Genomic DNA, 19252 nt, shown 5'->3' on the forward strand with positions numbered 1-19252 from the left:
CATCTGTTGATTTGAAAGATGCAGGCTTGGGTGGGTGTATACGAGGGTGTGTGTGTGTACACGAGGGTGTGTGTTTGCGTGCACATCCTATGTTCACTCCCATTAGTCAGTTTGTCCTTATGTCAGCAGGATATTTCCCAAAACCATGAACACATTTCCATGGAACTTCCTGGAAAGTTAAGGTTTTGGTTAAAGAAGTATTGTGGACATGACTTTGGATTCTTTCCCACAGTTTATTGGTGGAATTGTTAAATCTAATGTAGAAGCTATATTTGCTCCCATATTCGAAAAGTGTCTTTGCAATAACAAGATAATAATTGAGAATACATGAGGTGTGGAAAAAGAGTACGATGTGTTCCAAAAGTGTGAATGTGTTGTTCACCCTGAAGCCCCCTTGTTACACTTCCCTCTTGAATCAATTGTAAAACCCTGCGGGAGTTTAACACCAGCATCCTTCTGTCCCTCCCCTCTTGTCTCCCTTTCCAGATGTGGATGAGTGTGCTGATGAAGGCTACTGCAGCCAGGGCTGTACCAACGCAGAGGGGGGGTTCCAGTGCTGGTGCGTTCAGGGCTATGAGCTCCGACCTGACAAACGCAGCTGCAAAGCTCTGGGTAAAAAAAAACACTGCACTCTGTTTCAACCTTGACATGTGACCGCAGAGAAGTTGCTGGGGTTTGACCTCCAATAAAAACACCCTGCTACACTGTTTATACTTACTTTAGCTGTAACTGTATCCATTCCTCTGCTCCGGGGTCTGATGATGGCTCATTCAGGGGGTCTGGGCTAGATTTAGTGAAGGCAGGCCTGGTACAGCAGCCCAACAATGGAGTTAAATCCAGGTCAGGATCCAGACCCTCATCACCACTGAGATGAATGCTCCATCGGCCCTCACTTTTTTTCCCAACTTTCACTTCATGTTTGGCTCCATGCTGTTTTACTTTTCACTTTACTCTGTCTCTGTATTTCCGTCCTCTAGGTCCGGAGCCTGTGCTGCTGTTCGCCAACCGCATCGACATCCGTCAGGTTCTGCCGCATCGCTCCGAGTACACCCTGCTGCTCAACAACCTGGAGAACGCCATCGCCCTGGACTTCCACCACGCACAAGAGCAGGTCTACTGGTCTGACGTGACGCTGGACCGCATCATGAAGGCCAACCTCAATGGCTCCAATGTGGAAGAGGTGGTCTCCACCGGTCTGGAGAGCCCAGGTTTGTAACATAACGCATGTCCAGATAGCAGGCATATATATCGTTTATCCATTGTATCCAACTCTGCTGCTTTCTGTCCTGCTACACTCCGCTCTCCCTCACTTCATCCATCATCTTGTTCATATATGAGCTCAGCAGTGTGACATTAATACTGTTGAAACACTTTTCTTGATTTCTCTCAGCCTCAATGTCTGAACTCTGTCTTAAGCTCTTTTGGCCAGTTTCCCCCTCCTTCTTATTCCCTTTTCTGTTCAGTATAGTTCACTGTTACTACTTTTTTAATAATATTTCAGTGTTTTTTTTTATATTTGTTTGACCTTTGGTATTTCTCTAGTTCTCAATTAAATCAAATGGTAATTGATTATTGCTTTGATGTTCTAATGACGTGGTTTGAACACCAATTAACAAAGCGGGGAAGGGCAGAATTTTATTGTACAAACAATAATTAAATACAATTTTGGGATATATGGATCAGATAATGAAACACCTATTTAAAGATGACATTTACAGGGTTTTGTTTTAATCAGTATGAATGTCATGTATGTGTGTTCAACATTGGGCTGGAGTTTTCTTATTAAGCTTAGTAATTCACTTCGGAAACACTTTTTGTTATATTCCATGGAATACTCTTAACATCCCGATAGCAATGAATAAATAAATGCTTTGACAATAAATACATAAAGAATTTTCATCTGTGGAAGCCGTGGCGCTGTAAAAAGCTCGACCAATCATCTGAGCCGGCCCGGCTAAAATAACTGGATGGCCTACCTGCCTGTCAGCCTTCCATCTTGTGCACAAACTTATCTCGTGCCCTCATTGGTCATGTGCGCGTCTGTGTGTGTTGGAGGAGGGGCTCTGTAAGAAAGTCTGAAGGAAGGGGCGGATTTTTTCCGGTTGTGTATTTTCAAAATCTACCACACTCGAGCTGGTTTCTCCATTCTTACCTACCCTACCTTTAACTTAGCATGAGGGTTTGAAAAAAAGGTTAAGTCTAGCTCCGCTCTGTCCGAAGGAGAAACAAAACCTTAAACTAATTGTGCTTTGTCTCCTTTAGGTGGGCTAGCCATAGACTGGATCCATGACAAGTTATACTGGACAGACTCGGGGACGTCCCGTATAGAAGTGGCCAACCTGGACGGGACGCACCGCAAAGTGCTGCTGTGGCAGAACATGGAGAAGCCCCGAGCCATCGCGCTGCACCCCATAGAGGGGTACGAGTCCAAATACACACACACACACACACACACACACACACACATAAGATGATGATCACTACAGATGGCATCAAATGCACACTCTCCCATCTATACATATCCCCTCTGGATGTGTCCCAGTTGTTGTGCAGCAGCGGAGCGGGGATTAAAGTTTGGCAGCACAGCACTGCCCACAGACGAGCATCTGTGTGGAACAAGTACTTCATGAAAGGGGCAGCAGCTAAATGGGATTATCCCCAGTTTAATGTGCTGCAGTGGCAGGATGGAGTTTATGATGAAGCCCAAGATACATTTTAGGCTAGAAAAAACTAATTCAGCTTATTAGGTAGCTCATTTGCATGAGATAATTGAAAAATATCCACAAAAAAAAGATTGCTCTTTTCTCTAAGGCCGGTCGGAGCCGATGAGTGATGATGAAAAGGACATGAATGTCGTGGACAGAGGAGACTTTTTATTATATTTGACAAGTGTTGTGTCTTGATTCCTGACAGCAATCTGTTTACCTCTTGCCAGCAAGTAAACAAAACAGAAAACTAATCATGACTGTCCCACTTTCCCCTGCAGTAAGATCTACTGGACAGACTGGGGCAACACACCTCGCATTGAGTACTCCAACATGGACGGCTCCAACAGGCGGGTCATCGCAGACACACACCTGTTCTGGCCCAACGGCCTCACCATCGACTACGCCGGCCACCGCATGTACTGGGTGGACGCAAAGCACCACGTCATCGAGAGGGCCGACCTGGATGGACGCAACCGCAAGGCCGTCATCAGCCAAGGTACACTCCGTCTGTTATCTCTCACTTTTGCCAAGAACATATTCAGAATTGGAATTTGTTAAATATAATAATACGTCATTTATATAGTACTTTTCCCGGTGCTCAAGGTGCATTACAAGCAACTAAAGAAGAAAAACAACAACAAAAGTAAAAACTGCTAAGCTAGCAGCTGTTTGCAGAAACAGTTAAGCGAGTTCAACTGCACATTTAGTTATAGTCAATTTTTTTTATTTAAATGATGCAATCAGATGAATGTATTCCAAGTCCAATCTAATAAGAGCTAAGGCATGCTTGGGCCATATGCTAATTAGAATTGATGAATATAAACATATATATGGTGCCTCGTTTTTTTTCATTGAAAGCTTTGAGAGCTAGAGATAAACAGGATATGAAGTGTTGTACAGAAGTCAGGCTGGAGTTAAGATGATCAACAATGTACACACTCAAGGGGACAGATATAGGATGTACCCTGCTGACATTATTTTATTATACCATATGGAGTTAATCAATGTCATATCATCATTAAAAATCACACGCACACAGATGCCTTAAAGGACAACATAAAGCTGTGCGACTCCCAGAGTGAAGCAAACAATGTGCGTGAGCACTAAAAGTGGGGATATGGCAGACGTTAGGAGTTCTGATCTGTCACAAACACACCCTCTGAGACCCCACGTTGCAGTAGTGTGTGTGTGTGTGTGTGTGTGTGTGTGTGTGTGTGTGTGTGTGTGTGTGTGTGTGTGTGTGTGTGTGTGTGTGTGTGTGTGTGTGTGTGTGTGTGTGTGTGTGTGTGTGTGTGTGTGTGTGTGTGTGTGTGTGTGTGTGTGTGTGTGTGTGTGTGTGTGTGTGTGTGTGTGTGTGTGTGTGTGTGTGTGTGTGTGTGTGTTCAGTCCTGTGAGCTCTTCTTAATGATGTGTGCTCTGAGCATAAAAGGCTGTAATTGGCCCTGTCCTTCCTCCACAGCCTCTGTTTGCTCAGACAACACACCAGACAAATGGGACGTGTGTGTGTCTGTCCGTGTGTGTGTGTGAGTGCATAGTAACGTTCCGAGCCTCTGGCCAGGAATTTTAACGAGTGTCTATCTCCCTACACCTATAGTTGTGTGTGTGTGTGTGTGTGTGTGTGTGTGTGTGTGTGTGTGTGTGTGTGTGTGTGTGTGTGTGTGTGTGTGTGTGTGTGTGTGTGTGTGTGTGTGTGTTTGTGTGTGTGTGTGTGTGTGTGTGTGGTGTGTGTGTGTGTGTTGGATGAGTGCCAGCTCCTCTAACATTGGAGCTGGACAGCAGACGGGTGTCACGGATAACCCCGCTATCCAGTGTGCGCACCTGTGCAGGGGGGGACAGGAAGAGGTGTGTGTGTGTGTGTGTGTGTGTGTGTGTGTGTGTGTGTGTGTGTGTGTGTGTGTGTGTGTGTGTGTGTGTGTGTGTGTGTGTGTGTGGACATGATCATAGACTGCTCAAGGACGAATGCTGTGTACTGCAGTGACATATCGTGTGTAGGGCTAATATTATTCCCTAAGGGAGAAACTAAAACTAATAGAAGGTTGGGTCCTTCAGGGGTATGAATGAATGAAATTCCATGTCAATGTTGGACATATCTTGCATACATGAAACATTTTGTGGGCTATGGTGGTGCCAAAGAAACAGTGTGAGTCACCACTACCACCATTAAGATTCATTCTTTGAGGATTGAGAATATCTATAACATGCAAACTGCTACTAGGCGTCACCAAGTCAAAACCTTTTTATCATATTGACATGAAAATGGGATTATTTGTACGTATTAGACCATATCATTAGTTTTGACATGATACATTACATCATATATGATTTTTTTTTTGGAACCAGAAGTGACTATATTTGGACAAGTGGGTGGAGCTCTGTAGGAGTGAGGTCTTTCAAGGGCAGACATCATTCAAGCAAATATTCAATTTCAGTTTAAATTCTAACTTTGTATAGTAAATAGTATAGCCTTTTATATTGTGCAGATTTGCCTGAAAAAGCAGTGAGTAGTGTCACAATAGTGTCTTTTAATTATAATAAATATAATAGTTATTTAATTAAACATTTTTGTAAGAACCAGAAAATGTCTTTTACATTTAGATAAGTAAGTTAGAGGATGTGATGCAAGAAGGAGACATCAAGGAGGACCACTGAACAGGCCATCAGTCTATAAGCAGCATTCTGTCCAGCTGGCGGCGACGTTGTGTTGTGTGACAGATCCAGTCGAGGCGTGAATAGACTGGGTGGTTCTGCATGTAGGTTAAAGGGGACATTACTCTGAAGGCTGGTGGGACGTTTGATGCCCTGTCGGCCCGCAGCTGCTCCTCCAGCTGTCCCGGAAAACAGGAGCAGGAGGGGTGGGGGTGCAGAGACAACAAGGAGGAAGGTGACCGTATCAAAACCAGGCGCCTCGTAGATGTCGAGGACTCACAGGAGGGAAGAGGGTGCACTGTTGTCGCCCTCATGTTAGGATAAGATCAGAATACACACATTCAGCCAGTATCACCTCACACACACCTGTCTAAGGAGGAAGGACAATGAAAAATGTAAAATGAAAAATGAATGAATGAATGAATGAAAAATGTACAGACGTGGTCTCATTATTTTTAGCTATTTGTTTTGTAATGACTTGAAATTGCTTTATTTAATTATCCTTTAACCGGAACGTTCCTGATAAGAATCAAAGTTGTTCCCTGTTTTTGTTTTTTTTCACCTACTATCTCAATCTTATTTTTTAATGAATTGGCTGCTGGTTTTTCGGAAACATTTGGCCTTTCTTTGGCTTATTTTATTCAATTAAAAAAGAGTTTTGTTGGGTGAGGTTGGTACCATTATATTAGTATATTACATTACATATTAGTGATAGTAATTCCGGCGTGAGAGGGCGCTGACTGTTCGCCGCTTCTCTGTCCGAAAATCTCGTCTTTCTTTGTGTTAATCTAAGAGTTTCTGACCATTTTCTACTGCTACAGTTTTCTAACTATTCTGTGGCTTTTGTGTTCTGATCTGACATTTGTTACACCCGATTGTCACTTTTGACGTACGCTCTGGTTTTCTACCCTGCTACACCTGCCATTGTAGCCCACCTGCTAACGCTGCTCCATCCATCAAATAACCAGCCCCATTCTTCGTCCTGCCCCTCCCCGTGGGTCCCGACTCTGGTTCTTTAAACCTCCCGCTCCTGCTGTAAAGGACAGCCCGCGACTGACCTCTCATCCTGTCTGATGGCTTCCAACAGCTCCACCCGCAGCGCCGCTGGTCTACAATCAAAGCCAGCGCTGTGCTTACGCTAGCATCCTACCACGGCACTACGATACTCTATTATATTATATATTCAAAAATACAGATTCAAAATTGTACAAGTTGAAGCTTTTGTTTTAACAGTTTGCAAGAGCGCAGGTACTTGCTTTCAAGCAGAACAGGGCAAAGAAACTTAGCGGGAGTCTTTACGTGTTCGGTGTAATGACGTACAACGGCCTCGACAACTTCTGTAGTCCTATTCAGCCACTTGTTAACAACCAGCCTTTTTTCAGACACGTAAATTCTTCAAAAATCACTGCTGATGTATTTAATGTCGTAGAACAAAATGTGATCTGTCTCTTCAATTTGTGTCAAAGACAGACCTTATTTCAAGCTATTTTCCAATCCTATAGAGAAATTGCATTGCTTTTTGTCGAAGGAACCGGAAGTGGTAAAAATGCTAACTTACTTCAGCGTTTTAGGACGCGTCACTGCGGTTCTCTATAGAGAGGCGAAGTCCCGCCGTTCTACTTCCGCCCCGTGGGACCTTATTTCAGAAAAATTATGTATTGAAGTCAATCGAGAGAGAAAGATTATCTTTCGATCCCGTTTGAATTGTGCCACGAATTACACATATGATGTTTGTCAATCTTAAGAAAATTATTTCCATGTAAAAAAAGTCAGAGTTTGTCATAAAACTGTTGAAATATAAGACTATGAAAAATACGCAAGTAGAAAGACTACAAATCCCAGAATCCCAGTCCCGCATGCTGGCTCTTACGGAACCTACTAACTCCCTTTTTGTGTATGTACAGCTCTAATCATGCCCAGACTTGATGATGAGTGATTTTCACCTCTTTTAATACTTTTCGCCTCATTCTGAAAGAAAGAATTGTAATGTGCTAACGTGACGGCCGTCTTGGTGTGTGTTGCGAGACGGGAGATGTAGTTCATTGAGCGTTTTCAAACAAAAAAAGTAAAAAAATAAGGTCCCATGGAGCTCCCCCGGAAAGGGAGGGACTTCGCCTCTCTATAGAGTGGCCAAGTCCCTCCCCTTCCGGTGGACCTCCATGGGACCTTATTTCGAAAAGATTATGTATTGAAGTCAATGGAGAGAGAAAGATTCTCTTTCGATCCCGTTTGAATTGTGCCACGAATTACACATATGATGTTTGTCAATTCGAAAGATAATTTTGCAAGTAAAAAAAAAAAAAAATGTGTCGTAAAACTGTGAAGTAACACATTTGTTTGTGTGAAACGCGGAATGAACTGCATCTCTGTCTCCCACAACAACACACGTCACCAAGATGGCCGTCACTACTGTCTTGTCAACAAAACGGTTGACTACCCTCACTATCACCACAATGAAACACGTCCAGAAGAAAGTCATGCAAAGCTGCCTGCCTGCCTTCCTTTGATTCTCTCTGAACTGCCTGGTCTTTTTAATGTTTAATGTCAACCTATTTGTGCAGATAGCATGAAGTATAAAAGATCGGCGATGCTAGCGTTAGCATTTCTCCCCCGAGCTTAAATTGTGTATTATAGAATGATCACACCGGTGACAGTACTCTTCAAAGGGTTCACGAAATATGACTACTACTCTTACTGTTTAACATTTTGGGTTACTTAATGTTTCTTCATATTAAGGCTAATAAAAAAGACACGGTTGTAATGCTAACTAACGTGCTAGCTACTAGCTAGGTAGCTAACTTGATCCAGCACCTCCTGGTCCTTTCATCAGACGGGAAGCGAAAGAACGAGCAAGACTCATTGCTGGTATAATAACAACCTGGTACTAAGCACACAGGCATCTTGTTAAAGTTATCTTATCTTAGCCAGCGCCATATAGATAGATTATATCTATATGGCGCTGATCTTAGCTATCTCTTAGTGGAGGAAAACAATTGTGACATCACTTACGCGACTCTGGGATTTGTACTCTTTCTAGTTGCGTATTTTTCATAGTCTTATATTTCAACAGTTTTACGACAAACTGTGACTTTTTTGACATGGAAATGATTTTGTGTAATTCATGGCACAATTCAAACGGGATTGAAAGGTAAGTTTTCTCTCTTCATTGACTTCAATGCATAATTTTTTTAATGGAGGCGCCAACCAACAGCGAATCACTGGCTGGGTGGGCGTTACCGCGAGTGACTACCGGTGTTTACCTTTCCGGTTGTTACACTCGCATCCTTAAAATAGTGGCTCTGGAGGAGCCTTCCTCGACATTGAGAAACACCCCTAGAGTCTACATCAGGGGTGCCCAACCTTTTTGAACCGAGAGCTACTTTTAAAGTTGCCAGTCTGCCGAGATCTACCAGTCCAAATAGAGAGGAGTAGCCATAGTAATGGCTACTCCTCTCTATTTGGACTGGTAGATCTCGGCAGACTGGCAACTTTAAAAGTAGCTCTCGGTTCAAAAAGGTTGGGCACCCCTGATGTAGACTCNTGCAAGCAGCGGAAGTAGAAGTAGGGAGATTGTCAGCACGAGGTTTGAAGAGCTTGTTAACTGTGGAGAAGAGGGTCCTGTGGTTACGGGAGGGGTCAGTGAAGATTTCTTTGAAAGACGTTCAAGTTGGTGGCCTCGCTGCTTCATTTTACGGAGTGCGGGTGTGAACCAGGGTGAGGAGGTCTTGAAAGTAACAGTTTTATTTTTGAGGGGGGCTAGAGTGTTGAGGGAGGTGAGTAGGGTGGAGGTCAATCACTGGAGGTTGGTAGAGCAAAACAAGATCAAGGATGTGTCCTTTGTCATGGGTGGGGAAGGTGACATGTTGGGTGATAGTGAAATTGTACAGTAGGGTTGTGAATTCGGATGCCAGCTTGCATGTTGGAGAGTCAATGTGAATGTTGAGGTCACCAAGTAATAACAGACGTTGAGAGAAGGATGAGGCAAGTGTGATGAATACAGTGAAATGAGGTTTAGGAGGCCGGTAGATGAGGATGACTGTCAGTGAGGGAGGGGCTTTGAAGGCAATGAATTCAAAGGATGATACTGAGGGGAGGGTGAGTTCTGTGATCTGGATGTTCTGATTATGGATTACAGCAAGGCCACCACGGCGGGACGGGCGGAGTTTAGTGATGTATTTAAAGCCAGGGGAGGATGTTTGGTTGAGGGAGAAGAAGTCATCGGGCTGTTGCCAGGTTTCGGTGAGCAGAAGGAAGTCAAGGGATTTTTCCAAGATTAGTTCATGGAGGATGAGGGCTTCCTTGTTGAGTGATCGTATGTTAAGGAGGGCAATTTTTGTTGAGTGTGAGGGGCGTGGTATGGTCACAGGCTGAAGAGGTAAGAGGTTGTCCAGGTTGACAGTGCGGGGGGAATGTGAGATGGGGGGGAGGAGCGGAGTGAAGGTGGAAGGAAGTGTGTTATTATCAGTTTAACAAAGGGTTGGGGAGGTCATAACCCCCGGTCGGAGACTCCCGTCCCCCCCCCCGTTACCCTTACGGGGGTGGAGGCGCCATAACAACCCCCCGGTCGAAGACTCCCGTCTCCGTGTCCCACCCCCTTAGGCGTGGAGGTCCATTAAAACCCCGGTCCGAAGACTCCCGGGTCCTCCCCCCCGCACCCCCCTTAGGTTGAAGGGGTCCATAACCCCCCCGGGTCGAAGACCTTCCGGTCTCCCGGTCCACCCTTAGGTTGAGGGGGTCCCACAAACCGGTCGAGAACTCGGTACTCCCGTTCCACCCCCCTTTAGGTGGGAGGTCCATAAACGGTTCCAGACTCGGCTCCCCCCCGGTTCAACCCCCTAGGTGGAAGGCCCCATAAAACCCCGTCCGAAGCCTTCCCGGTCTCCCCCCGTCACCTTTAGGGGTGAAAAGGCGGTCCCAAAACCGGTCAGAGACTCCCGGTCTCACCGCCAAACCCCCTTAAGGTTGCAAGGGTCCCATAAAAACCCCGGTTTCGAGACCCTTACCCCGTCCCCTCCCCCCGTCCAACCCCCTTAGGGAGGTCCTAAAAACCCCTTGGTCCGAAGACTCCTTCCCTCCCTTCCACCTTTACGGTTTGAAGGTCAAAAGCCAATGCGACCCTAACATTTCGCCCCTGGTCAACCACACCACCACTAAATAACCCCCTCATTATCTTCCGACGCGGAAGTCCCCCTACCCTGGGGTCACCCCCCTCGTCCCAACACCCCTGTACCCCGCGCACTCAGCTTTTGGGTCTCCCTATCTACAAACTACCCTACCTAAACTGCCCCATGGACCCCCTCCCATCGCCTTCCCCCTTGTAAACTTCAAAATAAGTCGCCCAGATGGTTACTGTCCTTCCTGAACAAGTTCCACGACATTGAAAGTCCCAACATTCCTGCGGCCCCTTATCTCGAGTAAAGGAAAGGCCCAGAATTTGAGGGGTCCCAGCGCATTTAGTCAGGGGGGTATTTGTAGGATTTAGACCCAGCTGAATTGGGCGGTAACCCACAGGGGTGTTTTTGAACATGACAAGTAAGACCTCGCTTGAAAATAAAAAATTGAGGTTTAAATTAAGTGGGGTGGTGACCAGGCAAAAAATGTTTAGGGTCCGACAGGCCCCTTTGGACCCCCCCTTCACCCCCCACAGGCCCTTGACCCGGGAGACAAAAAGCGTCTTCCGACCCCAGGGTTTTCAAAGGAACCTTCACCCCCCCTAGGGCTGAACGGGGAAGACGAGTTTCTTTCGACCGGCGTTCTAATGGGACCTCCCACCTAAGGGTGAAACCGGGGAGAACGAGGGTCTACCCGACCCCCGGGGGTTTACATTGGGGAACTCACTCAAGGTTTTGACCGGGAACGCAAGTCCCCTCCCCGACGGTTTCTTATGGACCCTTCACCTAGTTGACGGGACGACGAGTTCTCCCCGACCCCCGGCTTTATGGACCCCCTCTTCACCCTAAGGGGGTTTGACGGGAGACCGGCAGGTCCTCCCCCCCCGACGGTTTATGACTCCACCCCTAGGGGGGGGGTTGAAACACCCGGGGAGACCGGAAGTCGACGGGTTCTAATGGGACCCCCTCACCTAGGGCTGACGGGGGAAGACGAGTCTCGACCGGGTTTATGGCTCACCTAAGGTGACGGAGACGAGTCTCGACCGGGTTCTATGGGCCTCACCTAAGGTAACGGGAGACGAGTCTCGACGGGTTTATGGACCTCAGCACTAAGGTGACGGGAGAGACGGTCTCGACCGGGTTTATGGACCTCACCTAAGGTAACGGGAGACGAGTCTCGACCGGGTTTATCCGCGACATCACCTCACCATGCTAGCGAGGAACGACGACGTCTCGACCGGGTCAACACACACAATTATGGACATACACACAACCAACACACATATAAAAAACCGCGCGCACAACACGACACAGAAAGAGTCCCGACCACAGAGAGATAAATAACGAAACCACACACAACACCTAAGGTCAACCGGGACGACGCAGTCCGACGGGTTTTAATGGACTCCACTAAGGTGCTACGGGAGACGAGCTCTCGACCGGCGTTTATGGACCTCACCTAAGGTGCGCGGGANCTCCCTACTTCTACTTCCGCTGCTTGCAGCTCGTTCCTCCAGTTTTTCGCAGACAAAATTAACGCCATTAACCACTCCTTCTCAGCTCCATCTGATATACAATTATCTCCCCCAACCTCCACCGCTACCACTTCTCCCCCCATCTCCCTTGACCTCCTGACTCCTCCTCCCCAGTGCCGCCTCTCCCAGTTCAACCTGGTTACCACACTTGAAATACTCCATCTGATCGGTTCCTCAAATCAAACAACCTGCTCCATTGACCCTCTACCTACTCCTCTCCTGAAGTCCTGCCTCCCCGTACTCTGCCCCTATCTTGCTAACCTTTTCAACTCCTCGCTGTCCGATGGAACCGTCCCTTCTGCCTTCAAAACTGCTGCCGTTACTCCAATCCTCAAAAAACCCGGTCTTGATCACTCCGCCCTCACTAATTACCATCCCATCTCCAACCTACCATTCCTCCAACACATTGTAGCCAAACAAATTCACTGCCATCTCCAAAGCAACCAGCTCTATGAACCCCTTCAGTCTAGATTCCGTCCTCACCACAGTACCTCACAAACCTTCTCACCCCTTATCAACCCCCACGGTCCCTCAGATCCACCGCAGCCGGACTCCTATCCATTCCCACATTCACACTCTGCAGCTTTGGGGACAGAGCCTTCTCATTGGCAGCTCCTAGGCTCTGGAATTCCCTCCCCCAAGATCTTTGTGACTCTGAGTCCCTCACAGTCTTTCAGTCCCAACTCAAAACACATCTTTTAAACTCTGTCTACCCATAAGCCCCACCCCCCGTCCCCTCTCAATCAACTTCCTCTTGACTAATTTTCCTTTTATTTTATTTTACTCTATTCATTTGTTTGGCTGTCCTTGTTTGTCTACCCTCCCTCATACTGTAAAGCATCTTTGAGTTTTAGAAAAGCGCTATATAAATATAATGTATTATTATTATTATTATTACCAACCTCTATTATTTCAGCAGCACTTAAAAAAATGTTCAAACTATTCCGTCCCTATTCCAGACATCGGCACATTTTTGTTCACCTTTTAGTGTTTAATGATAAAGTTGAGCTTTCACTCCCTATGCTGACTTTATGAAAGGAATACCAGTTATTTGTACATTTATGCTTTGTCATACCAGTAAACATGGGAAATGCAGTGAACAGTTATAGTTTTTAAGGTCAATATACAGAGGAAACTGACAATACAGCATATTGCATAAGATATTGATAAATACAGGAATTCAATGTTAAATCTGAATGAAAAACACTTTATATTAATAATATATCTACAGTACCTGCACAAATCTAGTTTAATATGTTGTTATTTTGATTTTCTTTGTTCTATGTCCCCGTTCTTCTCAACTTTGCATGGCCAGTATCCTGAAAGCCGAGATAACTTATTATTAAAATAAAACAACAGAACCAACAGCCATCCCTATAGAGCTTCCCATGTCCTACAAAATCAAAATGTATGTCCTCCAAAAGTCTGTGACATCCACTTTTTAAAACATTGGATTGAGCCATAGCAAGTAATTATTTAAAAATATATGACTAAAATATGTACTAGGCGAAATATTTAAGAGTTAAGAAATTAAACTAGTCTGTGAACTTTGGTGGAAAAAATGTGCACTGGCAAACAGTTTCTACAAATCTTTGGCATGTTTGTGCTCCAGCCAACACATGCTTTTACTGCTGCACCAAAGATAAGATACAATAACTACAATAACAGAGTATAGCAAACTTTTTCTGGAGACAAACTGAGATATATTACATAATTATTTTCATCTACACTAATGAAGGTGCAAACCAAAGGAATATTAAACAGAAGACGTTCCTAGATTAAAATGATAAAACTTTTGTTTCATAGAATTGTAACAACTACACACACAATTACTCTAATCCTCGTGGTTCCTTATTCATCTGTCTTTTCTCCAGTTTTAGCCATTTACCACTTGACATTTATGCCTTGCCATTAAACACTGTCATTAAATGAGCAGCGCTGTTTTTAAAAGTCCTGGACCAACATACTCACCACGGCTCAGGAATCACTTTTTCCATCCATTTGGCCCTCACATCCAACTGGTTGCACAGATACTTCACCGGAGGATGATTAAGCTGGAGAGAGAAAGAGAACGTCACCCTGAGCAGATTTTCCCAATAGAGACAAATCTGCGAGGAGTTCCCTGGCTGTTACACGTGTTACTGTTTAGGCATGGCTTCCACTGACTGGATGTCAACAACTTGTTCAAATATAAAGGACTCAAAGCCTTGATGTCCAGTTCTAATGCAGCCAACTTTTTAAAAGCTTTCGTCACCAGCTTTTGCTATCCATCCATCTTTAACTGTGATCATTGCTCATTGTTCAAGAGACATGCTGTGTTTAATATATAGTGGGAACAACAAGTTTTAAGAAAACAAGGCCAATAAAAATGTATTGTTGTTGCACAAAAGCATTTCTCTACTAGCTAAATAATTCTCTTAAAAAGCATTTAGACCATCAACAAACAATTAAACTCTCCAATAAATCTCAACTTGGGAGATTGTTAGGGTTAGGAAACATCAAACACTGTTACCTTGTAAGTGAAAAGACTGGGATATATAACTGTCCATCAGATTACAATCTCCTATTTAAATTATTCAAAGCTACAAAGTAAATAAAATATTGTTTTGACTAAGAGAGTTACATATCCGACCACTATCAGCCCGTCCACACGGCGGTGTGTGTTGAAGCTTCAACGCTTCTGCCCATTCACTTTGAATGGGGTGACGTCACACTTTGCCGAACTGCATTGTGGGAGCGTTGCTTTGCTTTGCTCGCGTTGATCGCTTCAAAAGTTGAGCAATGTTCAACTTTTGAAGCTTCGGTGGAAGCGTCAGCCAATCAAATCATATGCCAGTACAAGCTCTAGCCAATCAAACCGCTGCTTGTGTGTCTGGGGCGGGAGATTCATGTGATTGGTTGTTGGTCGAGTTTCAGACATGCCCGCCGGCAAGCTTCAACGCACGCTGCCGTGTGGACGCTGCGTATCAGTCTCTTGCACCAGCCCAACACTCTTGAAGACTGTTCTCAATCTGGCTTTCAGATCCTGCATGGAAAAGTCACATTATTTGAGTATCCTGATGGAGAATCTCTGCTTTTGGCCGCTCTGACCACAACTAAACCAGCTATAGCCCAATGAAAGGCAGGGTAATTGAAAGCAGCTCTAAATGGAGACATTATGACATCAGCTAAGCCCGCAGCACTGAAAGGGAGGATGTTTGGAGAGCATTGGTGGAACAAGCCAAATGCAGTGGTTGTTCTTTCCATTTTCTTCTGTGTGTTTGGATTTAAACGTCCACATGAAACTCACAGAATCATTACTCCATGATGATGCCAGACTTAGCGCCTGCGTTTTATCACTACTGCTCATTGTTCCTGAAAGATGCCCTTTTGTTGTTCTATCGCACACACCATCGAGCATCTCTTTTCTCTATCTGTGTTTCTAGGCCTGCCCCATCCGTTTGCCATCACTGTGTTTGAGGACAGCCTATACTGGACAGACTGGCACACCAAAAGCATCAACAGTGCCAATAAATTCACCGGCAAGAACCAGGAGATCATTCGCAACAAGCTGCACTTTCCCATGGACATCCACACCCTGCACCCCCAGAGGCAGCCTGCAGGTCAGTACTCAGTCATGCTGGAGGCCAACTTGAGTTTAAAGTTTGTAAAATATCCATCAAATCTGAGTGATAGCGGCGAGGATCTATGCGGGGATAAGAGGAAAGAAGGGAGTTGGATAAAGTGTGTTTTTTATATTATGTTTATCAAAGGCTAGTACTATCATGGACATACATGAACATATATCTTCTGCCATTGTTGTTGAATAATAGCAAGGTCACAAAGCTGCCACTTGAATCAGGTCTATCAATCACATCACACAGAAGGATTCAATATGTGCTCCTCTTTCTACGAACAGCACCATGAAATGGCAAAAGTCAACATTGCTAATCCTTTTATTTAGGTTTTGCAGTAATATGCAAAAACGCAACATTATTTGTCGATATTGCAATATTGCATACTGTAAATGTAAACATACCAGACTTTTCTAGATGTTTTATTTGCCATTACCCACATAGTCATTATATCCATATTGCTGATTATTATTTATCAATCTCATTGCGTAAATATTTATCCCTTCAGTATTGTCGCAATATTGATACAAAGGTATATCTTTTTTGATAAACAAAATATTGTGATATTAAATAACTTCTAATCAGGTAACATACAGTAAAAGCACTGACAGTAAAATAACTTACAGTAGGAAGGATGTAGAGGGAGAAATTAATAATTTCAGCTGGAGTTCACAAAAAAAAGAGAAAGCAAATAGTGTCCATCATCGTGTGAATTCTGTCTGAGATGTTTTTTTTGTGAGTCATGGGTAAAAACAATTGATCTGCTTTTGTATGAAGTTTGCAGACTAAAGCAGTAATAAATGTTGCCATGCAGCAGGCTGGAGGCCAAAATGTTTAGCAACGAAACAGATTTCAGAGGGTGGTGGATGAGCTCGATGAAGACAGACGTGAAAAACTGGAACTTTGATTGAACACAGAAGTGAAAACTTTTCCCATATGGTGGCAAACCCAGCGCTGATGGAATGATTTGTTGCACTTGTGTTACACCCTGTGGGGAACTGGCCTGTTGAGGTGTTTTATCAGCATGATGGCAAAACGTGTGTTCTCTGCTAACAAACCATGTTGAACTTGAGTTCTAGCCAAGAGAAAATGTTGATAATCATGCTGATAAGGTTTTATAACAGCTAGAAACTAAACAGAGAGCTACGATGGCAGAGGGAGGTCAGTCCTTTTGTTTCGCTGTAGATTCAGTGAGTCATGTGAGCTCATGTGCAAGTGGAATAGATTATAACTCTTCATCAAGTGTACAATTCAGATCACGAGTGAAATCCAGACACACACTGTGACTGATTTACTTTGGAAAAAACAAAGAACTCAAGCTCTGCTGTTTGTTAAAATGGAAAAAAATGTGATTTAGTTTAATGGTTCACAAAAGAGAAGCAGACATTCAACATCGAGAGTGAGAAGGCCTGACATGCAACCAAAGTCCCAGATTGGCCACCAAAATATTATATTATAAATATTTGTGCAACAGCTGAGACACACACACACACAAAATGATGCCTTATACATAAGTCTACAATGAATGGTTAATGAGTTATTAAAAGGGGGCATGGCTTAAGAACAGGGAGCTCGGCTAACCTACACCGATGAAGAAGAACTCTTTGCTGAAGCCAATAATACTCACAAGAGTCTAAAAATAGGTGGCATTAACACAAACACACACCTTTTAACCCAACCACTTGACCTCTATGTAGAGAAATCAGGCAGCCAAAGAATAGGGACATTTTGGTGGACCAACAGAGTGTATAAAATAGCCTCTTCTCAAAGTGTCTAACCACATAGAGCATCACATACTGAGCTGTGTCTCTGTCTCTCCTGCAGGTGGCAGGAACCGCTGTGGCACCAACAACGGGGGCTGCAGCCACCTGTGTCTCCCCAGCAACAAGACCCACACCTGCGCCTGTCCCACCGGCTTCAAGAAGGTGGACCACTCCAACTGTGCAAGCGGTGAGTCCCTCACCATCTGGATGTTAATAATATGTCATATTTGAGTGAATGTTGCATATCTATTTATTCACAAAGCAATTAATGCCAACAACAGCAAGTGTAGTCAGAATGAAATGTGCATGCAGAGGATTATAAGACATCCACTGAAGTGACATTTTATCTGATGGAAAGTTAAATTACATCATGTTACGATTCAGCGCCGCTAAACAATTCCTGAACAACAATTTAATTAGTTTGAATAGTTTTTAATTAATCCTTTTCTTTAGTTGGTTCATTACCCTGTGACATTTGCAGCACTTTAAATATTGTTAAAGTTTACACAACGTGTAGTCATAAAAAACATCTACTATATTATACCATTATAATAATATATAATATAATCATGTTAGAGGAAGGGTTATCAGTTACGATGTTTATCAGTGAGTGTGTTTGAGCTGCTTATTGAGTGTGTGTATTGTTATTCTGTGTTTACTGTTGACCCCACTGTTAAACCTAGAGACTGACAGAAGACCTTTGGTCTTTAATCAGGTCTTGACAAGTTCCTGCTTTTTGCCCGAAGGACGGACATCCGACGAATCAGCTTTGATACAGACGACATGTCCGATGATGTCATCCCTCTGGCTGACGTGCGTAATGCCGTGGCTCTGGACTGGGACGCCAAAGACGGCTACATCTACTGGACAGACGTCACCACAGACTCCATCAACAGAGCGCTGTGGAACGGCACCAAGCAGGAGGTCAGTGTCCTCTGCAGTCTGAATTAATTCCATCATTTCTCATTTGTCCTCAATTTAGGAGAGGGCAGTAGCAGGATATAATATTGTGCAATACTGCCATCTACTAGTGCTAATGGAAAAGTGCAACAGTAATGTAGTAGAGTTTATATTGAAACTTTGTTGTCCCTGTTTCTCCAGGTGGTGGTGGACACCAGTCTGGAGAGCCCAGCAGGTTTGGCGATTGACTGGGTGACCCACAAGCTCTACTGGACCGATGCTGGTAAGCAACATCATTTCACATTGTTCACGTTTAACCTTAAAACATATTTCTGATTTATAAAAATAAATGATTGCACATAGCGGTGGGTGCTCTTGGATTTCAACCATTTATAACATATTGGGATTCTCAGGTACGGATCGTATTGAGGTATCTAATGCAGATGGGAGCATGCGGACTGTGTTGATATGGGAGAACCTGGACCGGCCCAGGGATATCGTCGTCGACCCGATTGGAGGGTGAGAAGACGAAAGTTAAAACATAAAAACCTCACCTTCGCATGGCAATATTTTTCTTACTGGTGTTATTATTTCAACATAGTTTCATGTACTGGACCGACTGGGGGGCCAACCCAAAGATCGAGCGTGCAGGAATGGACGCCTCTAATCGGACCGTCATCATCTCGTCTAATCTGACGTGGCCCAACGGGCTCGCCATCGACTACGAGACACAACGCCTGTACTGGGCCGACGCTGGCATGAAGACCATTGAATTTGGCAACTTTGATGGTTCCGATCGACAGGTAGCGGGTGTTGATATGACAATATAAAGTTATCTTTATTCCCATAAAATCAATATATTCATGCTGATTTGTCTGAGAAAGTCTGTAAAATTAACATTTTAAATAGTGTTCAATTTAAAGTATTTTACATGACAATTTAGAAAGTATTTTGTTTTGAAGAATTGTTTATCCT

At 44.2% G+C, this 19252-nt stretch overlaps 1 protein-coding gene across 1 annotated transcript in view; it reads left to right on the forward strand.

Moving 5' to 3' along the window:
• Positions 1 to 19252, forward strand: part of LOC104946865 (low density lipoprotein receptor-related protein 4) — a gene marked incomplete at its 5' end in the record, with an annotated part of 65795 nt that overhangs the window by 36262 nt on the left and 10281 nt on the right. The window contains 10 exons of the mRNA XM_010772763.1: positions 487 to 612; positions 978 to 1208; positions 2263 to 2419; positions 2987 to 3204; positions 15426 to 15602; positions 17439 to 17564; positions 18093 to 18301; positions 18479 to 18560; positions 18691 to 18796; positions 18879 to 19080. Coding sequence (XP_010771065.1) covers positions 487 to 612; positions 978 to 1208; positions 2263 to 2419; positions 2987 to 3204; positions 15426 to 15602; positions 17439 to 17564; positions 18093 to 18301; positions 18479 to 18560; positions 18691 to 18796; positions 18879 to 19080 — 1634 coding nt within the window. The remainder of the gene's footprint in view (positions 1 to 486; positions 613 to 977; positions 1209 to 2262; positions 2420 to 2986; positions 3205 to 15425; positions 15603 to 17438; positions 17565 to 18092; positions 18302 to 18478; positions 18561 to 18690; positions 18797 to 18878; positions 19081 to 19252) is intronic.

The sequence above is a fragment of the Notothenia coriiceps genome, unplaced genomic scaffold (assembly GCF_000735185.1).
Source record: "Notothenia coriiceps isolate Sejong01 unplaced genomic scaffold, NC01 NC01_scaffold00011606, whole genome shotgun sequence".
NCBI lineage: Eukaryota > Metazoa > Chordata > Actinopteri > Perciformes > Nototheniidae > Notothenia > Notothenia coriiceps.